General features: G+C 34.4%; 1 protein-coding gene across 2 annotated transcripts in view; it reads right to left on the bottom strand.

The window, feature by feature from the left end:
• The window catches only part of AKAP7 (A-kinase anchoring protein 7), a 150091-nt gene that overhangs the window by 131872 nt on the left and 3075 nt on the right, over window positions 1-15144 (bottom strand). The window contains exon 2 of one of the 2 annotated variants that reach the window (XM_072643330.1): window positions 9473-9601. In XM_072643330.1, the coding sequence (XP_072499431.1) occupies window positions 9473-9601 (129 nt within the window). The remainder of the gene's footprint in view (window positions 1-9472; window positions 9602-15144) is intronic. The other variant, XM_072643331.1, reaches the window with a different exon arrangement.

The following is a 15144-nucleotide window of genomic DNA, read 5'->3' as shown; positions in this document are numbered from 1 at the left end:
TTATTTTTCGGGCACGCCTGACCCATTTGGGGTTTGTTTTGGCAAAGATACTGGAGAGGTTTGCCATTTCACCAGCTCATTTGATAGATGAGGAAACTGAGGCAAATAGGGTTAAGAGACTTGCCATACAACTATTAAGTGTCTTAGGTAAAATCTGAACCCAAGTATTACTGACTCCAGGCCTGGTATAAACCTAGCTGCCTCTTAATTAGATATGATGCAGAGGCACCAACCAAACGTATGAGAATGCTTCATAGTTCCAAGTTTTTAACTAAGTTACTTATCACCTATTCTCAATGCTGAAAAGCAGAAATTCCTTTGATTTTTCTGAACAGTCTTATTTTTCAATCCTTGAATATATATATATATGTATTTTTTTCTGGTTTTCAATGGAGTAAAGGAAGCTGCAATACAATTTTGTTATAGGTTGTAGAATTTGACAGATGATGAAGGTCTATTAGAAGCTGAGTATAAAAAGGATAGTCCCACAAATATTTTAAGCTGTAATGCTCCTATCTGTGCATTCCAATATCAAGCTTGCTTTTTAAATAATTCTATATTGTCAATTCTTGGTCAACCGTTCTTATGGTTTAACCCCCAAATCTTTTTTTCTGTTTTATTATAGCCAATGCCTCATATTGTATTGGTGCCATTTGTTTTGCTTTCTCAAAGTATAACAGCTAAAAACTGTCCTTTATGATCTTTATTCTTGTCATCGTTCTATCAAGTACAAGGAAAGCCTGGGGAAAGTTAATCTATCACGTCCCTTGTAGGGTTTTCCATCTGCTGTAAGGTTACAATACTAACTCCTTATTCAACTCTGAATTCCTATGTAAATAAAAAGGCTCAACCTCTCAAGACAGATAGGCCCTAGTAAGTCTAGGATAGACTACTGCATCCTAGGATTAAAACTAAAAAGCACGATTAATCTTCCTGACCCAGATCTTGTTATGTGCAAAGCTGAAGATCACAGACTCCCATAGGATCAATAAAGATGACCCTCTTAATTAGTCAAATGACAAGACAGGATGGGCCACGTCCACGGATAGTGCTTTACTTGGCCATTATAAGAGTTATGTCACCAAATTTCAACAGATTTTTGAAGAACAATACAGACTAAAGTCATCCATCAGTAACTCCCACAAAAATGTGACTAGATTCTAGACTACATATAATCAAGTTGTGAATATTTAGTTCTCAGAAATATGAAGAAGTGACCTCATGCTCAAGTTCTAGAAAAGTCTCAACAAAACTATCTATGATGAATTCCCCAAGGTCATCATGTCCTTGTCTGGCCTCTGGAATGAGATCTAAACTAAACCTTTCATCTAGGGTCTTTCACTGAGTCTACATCTTGTTCACTTACTGTGCCATCTACTAGTATGGCAGAAGTAGGTGGGGCTTGTTTTACCATCCCCAAGGTATGGAAACTGGAAATAATGTTGCTCCATCCAGCTTTTCTTGGTGGAATTCCAAGTGAATCTGGATCTTCGGCCAAGCAGGGTACAACTAGGAAACTACCACAACAAATGATTAGATTGATATGAAAGGGATAATTTGGCTTCTCTACTTTAGAAAAACTCCCTTAATATCAGCTCATTACTTTCAAGGTTCCACCTAAATCATAATCCCTACTTCTCAATCCAACGGCTATCCAGCAAGTTTTACCTCTCAAATAGGTATGTGTAAATATATGTATATGTGTGTATGTATGTATGTACGTATGTATGTATGTATGTATATATCTGGTAAAAATTATCATTGAGCCATATGAAGCAAAGCTAACTGAAGATTTCAAGGCATGTCTATAACTCGTGTTTGACTATTAATATATAACTCAGAACCCATCAGTCCTCCTTTTCCAAATGATCCTCAATAGTCCAGCAGCTGAAATAACATTATCCAACCTGAAATACCTTGGAACTAACTTGAGAATCACCTATTAAGTGAGGGACTGTCCTAAATGATTTTTAAAGTCTCTTCAAGCTCTAAATCATATGATACAATGAACCTCTATCCTTGTAACAAACCTATAGGTATATCTTTTGAATCTAAATTATATTCAATATAAAACAATTAGTCTTTACAATTACTAAATGGCTAAATGATCTACACTTACAAGTAATGGAATATAAAGCATTATCAACAATATTAAAGACTTACTTCCATCCTTTCACTTTACAGATAAGGAAATTACTTAGACTCAAAGATATTACATGATACAGGAGACTCAGGGTCAAACCTTACATCAAACCTTCCAAATATCCCTAAACTTTTGATCTCATTATTTTTATGTTTTGGTTTCTGTGAAGGATTTCCTTCCTAATAATCTTTTTATAAGTGCTCACATTTAAGTTATAACAATATCTAATAAATTCAACAAATTAAATTGAACACCTGATTTTCCTTAATAAAACAGCTACTTTAATCAAGTTTTATTAAACTCACTCATTGGCAAAAACTATAATGCACATTCTAATTCATCATATTTTAAGTCTTTAACTTAAAAATAATTGTGGATTACTACTTTTTAATTGAAATTTTTAACTGATAGTTCTTTCATCAACATTTTTAGGGAACTGTGGCAGAATCTTTATTTTTGAAAGCAGTTTCTGTGTTTTCTTGCTTTTATCTAAATGGACCTAAAATCTTTGAAATAACCATTCCTAAAACCCAATTAAGGTATCAATAACCAAAAATATTTTGAAATAGGTAAATAAACATCAGACATCTACTGTGTTTTCAGACATTGTAATGAGTGCTAGGATTACAAAAAAGCCTTCAAGGAACTTACCATATAAGTACCAGCAAAGAAATATGTACAAACAAGCTATATACTGGATGAATAGGAAGTAAACAAGAGAGAGGGAGAGAGACAGACAGACAGAAAGAGAGATAGAGAGAAACAGAGACAGCGAGCATTAATATTAAGAGAAATTGAGAATGCCTTCCCGTAGATCGTGAGATTTCAGATGGAACTTAAGGAATTCAAGGAAGCTATTAGATAAAGTTGAGGAGGGAGAACATACTTAGACACGGGTTAAGAGAGAAAAAATGCTTGGGATTGAAAGATGTAATGTCTTCCTTGGGGGATAGCAAGGACAATGTCACTGGATTGAAGAACACTTAGCTGGGATTAAGACCTAAGACTGGAAAGTTAGGAGTGGGTTAGGTTATAGTTATAGCTTTGAATGTCAAACAGTTTTATATTTGATTCTGGAAGTGATAGGCAACCACTGAAGTTTATTGAGTTGGGGGGATAATAGAGAGAGGTAGGTAACACAGTCAGATGTTCATTTTAGGTAAATCACTTTGGTGGTTAAATGGAAGAGGGATGGCAGAGGGATGGAGGAGGTACAGGAATACCTACCAGCAGGCTACTGCAATAGTTCAGTTATGAGGTAATGAAGACCTGTACAGCAGGGTGGTAGCAGTGTCAGAGGAAAGTGAGCATATTCAAGAGATGTTACAAAGGTGAAACTGACAGACACTGGCAACAGATTGTAAATGTGGAGTGAGAAAGTGAGGAAAAGAGTATGATCTCTAGATTGTGAGCCTGGGGGACTGGGAGGACAGTGTTTCCCTCTATTGTAATAAGGAAGGCTGAGAGTTTTGAGTCTGATTTTGGACATGCTGAGTCTAAGATGTCTATTAGACATCCAGTTCAAGACGTCTGAAAGGCTACTGGAGATGAGAGATTGGACATCAGCAAAGAGACAGATAGATCTATTAGATTCTAGTTTTAGAGAGTTCCTAGAACATTGAGATGTTAAGAGACTTCTCTCATATATATACATATATGTGTACATATATATATGTATATATCAGAGGCATTATTTGAAAACCCAGATCTTCCTGATTGTAAGGCTACATAGCCTAGATTACATGATCACGTTTCTGAAAATTACAGCAATTTTTACAAAATAATCTTAAAAATCCAATAACTTCTACAGATTAGATTCCTATCACAGCATGTGCCAGCAGAAAATCTATCAAATTATTAAAAATATTAAGTTTAAAAATCTTCATTTATTTGGGATAGTATTAGAAATAGGCAATTATGCACCTTTAATCTTAAGAGAGTTGTCTAGAGACTTAAGTGGTTAAATGACTTGCCCAGAGTTACACAACCAGTATCTATGAGGTAGAACTTGAATCCAGGTCATCTTAGCTTACAGACCAGGTGTCTAACATACCACACTGCCTCTTGTTACATGTTATTATATGAATATATTTCTCTGTAAACATAAAAAGACAAAGTACAAGCTATAAAATTCTTTAACAGTTTTGCGAGAGATCTATACATGAAAGATTTTAAAATTAAGTACTTTCTAATTAGTATCTTAGCTAACATATGAGAATAATTATTTACCATATCTGTTGAATCACCAGTACTGGTTATAAAATGCCATTTAGGAAATATCCACGATTATTCTAACTAAAATAATAATATACTGAAAATCTACACTCAGGAATGGAAGATGATTAAAATAATTCTCAAAATGTATCTGTTTTGAACTTTACTGCATAAATAATTGTAATGTTGATATCCATAAGGCTGAGTCTCTTAAAGACTTGGCTTAAGTAAACCAAATAAGAGAAGCACTCCACAGATTTACCTATGTAGAAGAATGAATATAGAAGCAACACTATACACAGCACAGGGGATTTATACAATCCCACAATTTTGTATTTCTTTACTCTCATCTACCTGCATAACTCTTAAAAGAGAACAATGCCAATGAAGGACTAAGATTCTGATATTTCATGATTCTCTTTCAAACAGACTAAGGAATAAAAGAGAATTTTCCTTTATCTATTTCCAGTGGGCAATATGATATGCCCCACTCAACAGAAAGTGTGAATTTGGATCTGTTTCTATCTACTGTTTGCTCTGTTTCTAAGAGATTGTTTGGGGGGTACATATATATGTACGTGTGTGTGTGTGTGTGTGTGTGTGTGTGTGTGTGTGTGTGTGTATTTGAACCTAGTATATTGGAGTTTGTATAACTCAGTGTTTCATAAACAAAAGATTTGCAATCTCCTTTAAACTGATCAGAATATCTTGTGCTTAATTTTGACTGCAAAACACTAAGTGCTCTACATTAGGCCAGAGTTCAGAAAGAACTTCCCTATTGGCAGAGTTCCTTTCCTGCGCCAGCCTTCTCATGATAGCCTCAGCAGTTAACTTTCATGAGTAGCCAAAAGGAAAGACAGAATTGAAAGACAGGTCCATCTCGACTATCAAAATCTCTGTTCTCAGTTCTCCTTCAAGAATTCCCAGGATCATTTATAACTAGCTGGGTATTAGAACTCCCTGATACTTCCAAAATACCTGGATTCTAAATATTACTGAAACAGGCAGATTGACTACATTTACCCACTATATTTACTGAAAGTATGCCCTTTGTTATCCCTCCCACCCCTAATTTATCTGAATGTTAAAGGATTTTTTATTTCTGGTCATGGAGTTGAATTTTACTGTGTTTTGCTAAGGCTACTTAGTAACAAACATTTGTGGGTTTTTAAACTAGAATTCAAAAACTGACATTTTTTGATACAGCTTTCTGATTTTGGGTATTTGTGGGGAAAAGCTTTATTTAAAATAACAATTGGGGGAAAGAAGTCAGAGGTATCAGAACTTCAGGCAAACCTTATAGAAGTTACAGAACAAAACCTTTTTTTATTGCTTCTTCATTCATTTTTTGTCTTGTTTAAAGGCAGAAGGTTAAAATCTTAACTCTTTATTTCGTGTATCTGAATTTTTTTTGTTGTCTCTAGTTCCATACCAGGTACAATTCTAGGTTACAAGTTAGCATATTTCTTTTTTATCATAAAATATTAATGTCAACTTAGATATTAAGTTATGTATAATTATATACATAACTTACAAATGTTTTTGATGTGAAGAAAATATTAATGGCATCAATGCCTTGAGCTAATGCTACTAATATAGAGCTTTTATTCCTTTACACATATTATTTCATATGTTGAAAGCAATACAAATATTATCCCTTCTCCCTAGATAAGAACTTTGAGACAGATTCAGAGGAGTTAAATTATTTAAATAAGGTCACAGAGAAAATCAAGGGAAGAGCCAAGACTCAAATCCAAGTCTCTAACTCCAAATACAGCATTATTTCCATCATTCTATGCAGTATGCATCTATAATATGAATGGTAGGAATAGTCAACTTATCAATGGGTTGTGTTTCAAAAGTTTGTAAATCAGCTGTTAGAACTCAAGTCCACAATTACCACTGAAACGATGATAGGAATGATAGATTCCCAGACCTGCCTGGGCATAAGTTGATTTAATTCACCCTACTAGAGAACAGTTAGATCCAAATTATAATTTAAACAGGATTGCATTTTTAATATGCTAACCAGGAAATCAGTGTGATACCATGGAAGGATAAGGAATCTAGATTTGGAATCAAGGAATCTGCATTCAAATCCTGGTTTTTTCATTTCTACCTCTGTGACCTTGGGTCACCTCTAAAATGAGGGATATGGATGACCTTAAAGGGCTCTTGGAATACCTTAAATGTTATTTCCATCTCTAAACCTATGGCACAAACCCAGGCTTGTTTCTGTTTTCAGTTTCCATGATAAAATATATTTTGTGGTGCATAGTGTAAGGGAAATGGAATACTACATACATCTCCCTACCCCACCCCCACCTATCTCCTATCCTTCCTGATATAACCACTTTATGGAAAGGAGAATGGGGTAGCTCAGTGACTATTTCTTCCTCCCTATCCCAACAGGAGTTACTGGGTAGCCTATGTAAAAGAGAAGGGAACACTGCCTTTGGCAAACACTTCTCATTCTTAAAGTACATAAGTAGAGGCTGTTCTTCTACTCAAACATTTAATGTGTGGTCTACATTCCCCTGGACATCCCTAAGACCTTTTTGAGGGGTCCACAGGATCAAATTATTTTCATAATAATATGAAGATATTATTTACCTATTAAAATACTCCTTTCCTTTTCCAACTACTATTTGTGTGAGGCTGGATTTTCTTAATATACTTCAACCAAAAGAACACATTGAAACAGACAGATATGAGTCTGTCTTTTATTAAGCGAGACATGAAAAAGATTTGCAAAAATGTGTGAAACAGTGCTCTTCTAATTTTTTAATTTTGAAAAAATATAATCACTTTCATTAAAATATTTATATTAACATGTAATGGGTTTGTTTTTATTTTAAATGAATGAATAAATGAATATTTTAAAGTTAAAGATAAAAGATATAACTCACATAAACAAAAGCTTTTTGAGGTCTTAAGTAATTTTTAAGAATGCAAAGAGTGTCCCAAGACTAATGAGTCTGAAAGCTGCTAGTGGTAGGAAAACCCTGGTAAAGACCTTCCAATGGAGAGCGTACATACCTCTGGGCCTGGTAAGATCAGAAATCGTAGGGTCACCAACTTAGAGCTGCCAGGGATTTTAGAGTCCATCAAATCCAATTCTTTTCATTTTACAGACAAAGAGACTACTCCGAGTCCTATCCATTCCACCTAGCTGACTTCATAGTTTTCATGACTTGCTTGTCTGGGGCACTAAGAGGCTGTCCAGGAACACATAATCAGTATGTGTCAGAAATAGGACTTAGACCCAGGTTTTCAAGATAGTGAGGCCAGATCTCCATCCTCCATCCTGCCTCTCTTCTTAAATAGTAGTCAGAGGAAGTATTTTTTATTCATTTAGAAAAGCAAATGAAGGCATAAGGAACCAATCAACAAATTTGGTATTTTCAAATCTGAGTTCATGTGATTAGCAAACAAAAATGAGAAAAATATTGCAAAAGAGTACTCTTTCCAAATGTTTATAAATAATAACTAACAGAATTTACACCGGCAGTGAGGGACCCTGCCTATGTCTTATGGTTTTCTTAGCTAAGAGGGTACTTTCAGTTCTACATATCTCCAACAGCTATGAATTCACAAATGGAATTCTACAAACGTGCTATAAACACGGAATTTGAAATTGGAAGACTGGGTTTAAATCCTAGCAATATCACACCTGCATAATTCTTAAGCCTGTTTTTTAGATTTGAAACATTTGAGATCATTATACTTAATATTAGCCTCTCTTGGCTTGTTTCCTTATCTAGAAAATGGGACTGATGTCACTTTAAAAAATAATCTTTGAAGTACAGTGCATTTTAAAATATTAACTCTCTCACATTTTTCTCATTCATAAAATGAGGGGCAAGGTTGGATGACCTCTGTTTGATTCCATAGCTAAATGTATGATTCTAAGTAGTAACAGAGCAGATATGGCCCCTATGTAGTTCATTTTTCCTTTTTGCCATTGAACGTCGAGTTCATTTATTCAAAGATTCTACAAAACATTAAGCATTTTGTATCTCTTAAGTATCCTTGTCTCAGCCCCCTTTCCCCTCCAAAAAAAAAAAATACACATATATAATATTATCCAGTTATTTCCTGAGGAAGCCACTGTGACGTGATGGAAAGAACACTGATTAGATAAGGAGTCAAGACATTTGGATTCGACTTCTGACTGTCGCTGACTACACTGCTATGTGATCTTAATTCACTCAGACTCTTTAGCACTCAATTTTCTGATTTGTAAAATTAGGGGGTGAAACTAAATGATTTCTAAGACCTATTCCAACAGCACCAATACTCTATTGATTTCAATTTCACCATACTTTCAAGACATACTCTTTATTCCCCTTTGAGAGAATAAAACTGATGATGATACAGAAATTTTTACCCAACCATTGTTATTAATCATGTTTCAAGGGTATAATGTTACTCAAAAAATTAAGCAAAGTTGTACAACAGTTTTCCCACAGATATTAAATTCACATTTTATTTGTTGAATTTCCAACTCTATAAATATTCAACCATTTAAGTGCAGATCTCCCAAGTCTATAGAAGGAGCAAATTTTTTATATGTATACAACACTTAAAGATTATAAAGTTTATAAAGCATTTTCACATGCATGATCTCTTTACGATTATTCAAGTCAACACATATAAATTTGATTTTTAAAAATGTGTCCCTAAAAGTAGTGCTTGCTGACACTAACGGAGCTACAAAAAGTTATTAAGGAAACAGTCTGTAAACTGTGGAATGTTCTTGTCCTTCACTTTGGGGAATCTCATCAGAAACACAAATACCAGGTTTTCACGATAAGTGCCTTTGCATAATAGGAATATGGCTCATTTTCCAATGTTCACATCCATTTCATTTGATCTTCACAATAACCTAGTAAGGTAGGTAACATAAAACTATTAATATCCCCAAGTTACAAACAAGAGGACTATGACAGAGCTGGGATTATGAAATTCTATCCTAAGGGAGACAATTTATATTCCTATTAAAAAATACAAGTGCTCAAGTTAATAACATTTATTCAGAGAAAAGAAATATACATAGTAGTGATTAAATATATAATACCCTACAGCTTATATATTTAATATGAATATACTTACGTTGAAATTCATCTGTTATATCTATAGTAGAAAATGGCATTTCTGCCATCATATCATCAGGATCCCACCCCTGTACATTTTTCTTTTTTCTTCTTGACATCGTTTCCAACTTCTTGGAATTTATTCCTACTTTGACACATAAAACAAGTTGTAAGTACATTTATTTTTTGTATATTGAGGTTATAAGGGAGAGAAGCCTATTTCTTTAGTATTTTAGCGTTTAATATTTTATAGAAGCATAGATTTAGAGCTGAGAGGTACCTTACAATCCACTCACTCCGACTCTCATTTTACAGAGGAAGAAACTGAGGCAGAAAGAAGTTATGTGACTTGCCCAAGGTCACACAGAAAAGAAGAACTGGGAAGTGAGATCACTTAGTCCAAAACCCTTATTTTTACAGAGGAACAAACTGAGGCCTAGTAAGGGTAGACTGCTCAAAAAAGCATGAGCAAGGAAGGATTTGAATAGATGCCTTCTAATTCCAGAATTTGTTTTCCTTCAATGTACATGGTGTGCACTTAATTAAAATTACTGATGACAATACTTCAGAGATCTTTACCAATGCAGGAATGAACTCCATTACTGTGTCTCAAGTGGTTGGGGTCAAAAATTTCATCACCTGATGGCCAAGCTCTGCTGAAATTAGTAAAGGTGAAGAGTAGACAAACTGACAACTGGCATTCAAAACTTCTCTAGTTTGATAGAATCTGTCAAAAACCTAGGGTCACCTCCATGTCTCAAAAAGGTATCAAAGAAAGACTTTAAAATAAAATGAAATTAACTTTACTCAACCTATCACAACTATAACCTCTTACTTCTAAAGCTATAACATATTCTTGCTGTAATTTTTTAAAAAATATAATTCCCTCTATTATATTACTGAGCAGCATTTTATCAGTTACCAAATTCCATTTATTAAGGATGTTCCTTCATTTACCACTGTCATGAGTCTACTTTTAAATATTTTTTAAAATACTTTATGTTTCAGAATTCCCATTTAAATCAGTTACTTAAAAAATACAGCTTTTCTGGAAACAAAAGTAAATAATTTGAATGATTTTCAAATATTTCCTTTAAAGATTACCTTTTCCTATCAAGGCATACTCTCACGTACTCTCTATATATGTATATACGTACACATACATGCTGTCAATTATAAATAACATTTGCAACCAACAATTAAAGTCAGTGATTAACATACATTTTTATTGTTTTTTATTGGATGGAGTAACTGCCTAATACCACATTGAGGTGGAGAGTTGAGTGAAAAAATACTATTTCACTTTAAGTAATCCTTATCAATGAATGCCTGATCTTTCATTGAACATTATTCTAAAAGTCTTTAAGGAACATTAAGTATAGAATTTGGAAGAACTGGATAACCTAGAACTATATGAATTTCAATATGCTTTTCAACACCCTGACATTGTTGTGTCTTCTTTAAGAGTAACATACACACACATCGATTACAGAGAAATAAAGTTACTCTATATTATATCGGCCATCTACATTAAAAGACAACACTTAAACAAAAATCCATTTCAGTGATATGAGTATCTGGCTTATTTTAACTAGTTTTTCTGTGCTTCATTATAATACCTTTAGAGATCTTGGGATCATAGATTCACAACTGGAAGAGGCCTAAAAGGCTTTCTGCGTTACACAGCCTGATGCGTCAGATGTAACAAATGTGCCAAAACAGTATTTTAATGCATTTTATGTCATGTACCTACCTCATAGAGCTAAACTAAAGCACTTTCCAAACTGTAAAACACTGTTAAAGTAGTAATTGTTATTAATATCATTATTATTACACTGCTTTCCTATTGCCAGTGTATAATATCTCTATTACTGAAAAGCAGCGTAGAGCAGTCAAAAAAACAACAAAAAAAACACTGGGCTTGAAAATCAGAAACACTAGTTTCCAATCAAGGTTATGTCATTTACTACCTACGTGACTTTTTAAATAAATACCTATGAGTCTCAGTTTCCTCATTTGTAAAATAAATATCTGCACTATCAACCTTCATAAAGTTGTTATGAGGAACAAATGGGATATAGAAACCCCTTTGCAAGCCCTAAAACGTTACATAAATTTAAGCTAATTATGTTAAAAACTAGACTTTTTGGAAGAAGAAAATGACTTACTGTTTTGTCTACCTTCTTATCAGGCGATTACACAAAATGTTCTCCTGTATATTATTAACACCACAAAAATTATGACTATATGTTTAATAAATTCATAAACATCTAAATATGGGAAATAAGTGTGTTTGGTTTTTTATAATTCTTTGACTCAAAGAATAAAAGCTTTTTTCTATTTATCTTTGGGGCTTTTATAATTATGAAAGCTTTTTGAATTACTACTTGGTTTAGTGGATGGAAAACTTCCTTCAAGTCCTTGACACATATTGGTAGTGTGACCCTGGGCAGGTTACTTAACCTCAAAGTACCTCCATGCAGTTCTAAACCTTGTTTAGTAGTTGTTGACCTGAAATCATAGTTGCCTTAATAGGAATTCCACACACCATAATAATCACAGACCCAAGTGAAAAAAAAATTATGGAAATTTTATCTTATGTTTTAAAATGCATGAAGCCCTACTAAAGCATAGGGCATTCAATATATACCTACACTGAATTCAACTGGAATGTAGCCTTTCTTAGAAGAGCTAAGAATTTAGAGGTAGTCTAGCCCAACTGTCCCATTTTACAACTGGCATTCATTAATTATGCATTTGTTATGTCAAGGTTCTGTGCCAAGCTCTTACAAAGTAAAGCCAAAACCACCTTTGCCCTCAAAGAGTGTACATTCTAATGGGACAAACAGTATGTAAATACCTAGGCAAATACAAAATATATACAGAGGAGATTGAGATAATCACTGGTAAAAAAGAATGCACTAACAATTTCTAGGACCAGGAAAGGCTTTTAATAAAAGATAAGATTTAAGCTAAGTCTAAAATTAGAGGTGGTGGTGAGAAAAAAGACAGTCAATTCAAAGAGATGAGAGATGGGGTGTCATGTGTGAGGAACAGAGGGCAACCAGCGTAGGTGCTTCAGAGCGAGCCAAGAGGGGTAAAGCAAAGACAGGAAAAGTAGGCCATAAGAATGCTGCAGAGTTTTTTACATGCCAATTAATGGGTTTTATGTTGATCTTGAAGGTAATGAGTCCATGGTCTTTATAGAATAGTGGTATTATTATTATTATTATAGGCAAACCTATACTTCAGGAAAATCATTTTGACAGGAAAACCAATTAGAAGGCTATTTCAATGGTCCAGGTGAAAGGTGGTGAGGACCTGTATTTGTCGTTCGTCCTTTCTACTCAAAGAGGACTCATGGCATCACAGTGATGGGGTTAAGGTACAGCATGTTCAATCATGGTTCATCAGTCCAAAATGAGCTCAGCTAATTCCAACAGTCCAGGTAAAAGGTGATAGGGACCTATATACCATGGTAGTAGCAATGTGATACATAAGAAGAGGATATATACCACGTATTATGAAGACAGAAATGACAAGATTTATCAACAAATTGAAATATGACCTGAATAGAAGTAGAGACGTCAGGGAGGTTGCATGCATGGATAACTATAGTCTTTCACTTAGGTATTAACAACAACCAACCCAGAAATGTGATGTGGAAGCCAAAATAGGTAATATATTCTTAGGTTTCATTGGAGAAGCAGAACTTCCACTGTACATTCCCACTGTACCAACTGTAAATCAGACTTGAAATGGAACATTGTGTTTAGTCCTGGGCACCTTAGTTTAATAAGGATATGAAGAAGCTTAAAGTCCAGAGGAGGGCAACCAGAATGGTTAAGGGCCTTTGTTCACAATGTAAGGAAGGAAGGAATTTGGGCATGTTTAGTCTAGGTAAAAGACTCAGAGAGGACATGATACCTTGTTCAAGTATCTGAAGGACTATCATAAAAGATTAGGTTTGTTCTTTTGTTCCTAAAGAGCTGAAACAGGCAACAGGTAAAAGTTACCAAGAAGAAAATTTGGGCTTAAATACAGAAAAAAATCCCTAGCTTTCTAAAAGTAGAATCCCTTACCTGAAGAGGTTCTAGACTTCTCTCACTTAGAGGTCTTCGCAGTGGCTGGCCAACCATTTGTTGAGCATGTTATACTGGGGATTCCTTTATCTATAGGTTCAACTAGATGTTGCTGACCCTAAATTCTCAAATCCTATGACTGTGATTATGAGCTGGTGAAACCAGCCAGCAGGAGCATACAGCATTACCTATGATTAATACTACAGACATGGATGAAGATCCAGCAAAGGAGACTGAGAAGTAACACTCAGACACGCAGAAAGAGAACCAGGAGTGGTGTCATAGTTAAGGGGGTAGAGGGAACAGGTGCCATGGTAGGCTTCAAGAGACAACAGAAATTACTTTCTTCACACAGGAGGTAGTTGACAAAACCTGAATTCAAAACCAGGTTGTCTGGCTCCAAATTCAGTGTTCTTCTCCCTATATCATGCTTTCTGTAAAACCAAAGACTTGGTATGGTTTAGACAGACAAAGCATAAGCATCATAGAGATAGGCAATGTGATTCTTTCAGAGAAACTAAATAATCAGCTTTTAAAAATCATACCTTGGAAGACAAATCTCAGTATTTCTTTTTCAGTATAAAATGAGGTTTGTAAAATATAGTTTTTTTTAAATAATTTAAAATATCTTAATAATTAGTCAATATAACCTAAATAAGATGTGGATCTTTCACCTTATGGCTCAAAGTAATAGTCAGTAAAATTATATAAATACACTTGAAAGCCCTACACTTAATAAAGCATGTTAAAAATTGCTGGCAGATATATACTGTTTGGTATTTCACTAAAACCCTATTGATACCAAATAAGAACAAAATGCATATGATGTCCCTTATCACACAAAAATGACAAATTTTATATAGGATGCTCCAAAGCTGAGATATTAAGACTTAAAACTAGCGTTTTGGGATACCCTGTATTTAAAAAGTCAAATGCAAGTTTCCTAAGCAAGTCACTCCACTAACAGTTCTATGAGAGATGTATAGGTTCATAAGAACCTTAAAATCATGTCGGACAACTCTCTCATTTATACATATGGAAACTGAGCTTCAGAACAAAGAGTGACTTGTTAGAAATAACAACTAGAATTTCAACAAAATGATGTTAACCGTATAGACTTTTAAACTTTGCAAAACTTTGTGATATTTAACAAGCCACTTAAAATCTCAGTTTCTTGGCTTCTTCATTTACAGAATGACACAAATACTATCAACTAATATACAAGGATGTTGCATGTATGGGGAGGAGAAAAAAAGGGAAGGAAATAAATACTTAGATAACACTTACTACATATGAAGCACTGTTCTATGTGCTTTTTCACAAATATTACCTCATTTAAGATCTATCCTGGGTGATAGGTGCTATTATTATGCCCATTTTATAGTTGGAGAAACTGAGGCAAACAGAAGTTAAGAGACTTGCCCAGAGTGGTGGTAGTGTTCAGGCATGTCCAAGTGTTCGTGATCCCCATTTCCAGTTTTCCTGGCAAAAATACTGGAATGGTTTGCCATTTCCTTCTCCAGCTCATTTTTCTACAAATGAGGAATTGAAGCAAACAGGATTAAGTGACTTACCCAGGTTCACACAGCTAGTAAATGGCTGAGATCAC

Source organism: Notamacropus eugenii, chromosome 2 (assembly GCF_028372415.1).
Source record: "Notamacropus eugenii isolate mMacEug1 chromosome 2, mMacEug1.pri_v2, whole genome shotgun sequence".
In the NCBI taxonomy this organism is placed as follows: domain Eukaryota; kingdom Metazoa; phylum Chordata; class Mammalia; order Diprotodontia; family Macropodidae; genus Notamacropus; species Notamacropus eugenii.
This window is presented reverse-complemented; position numbering and strand designations above follow the sequence as displayed.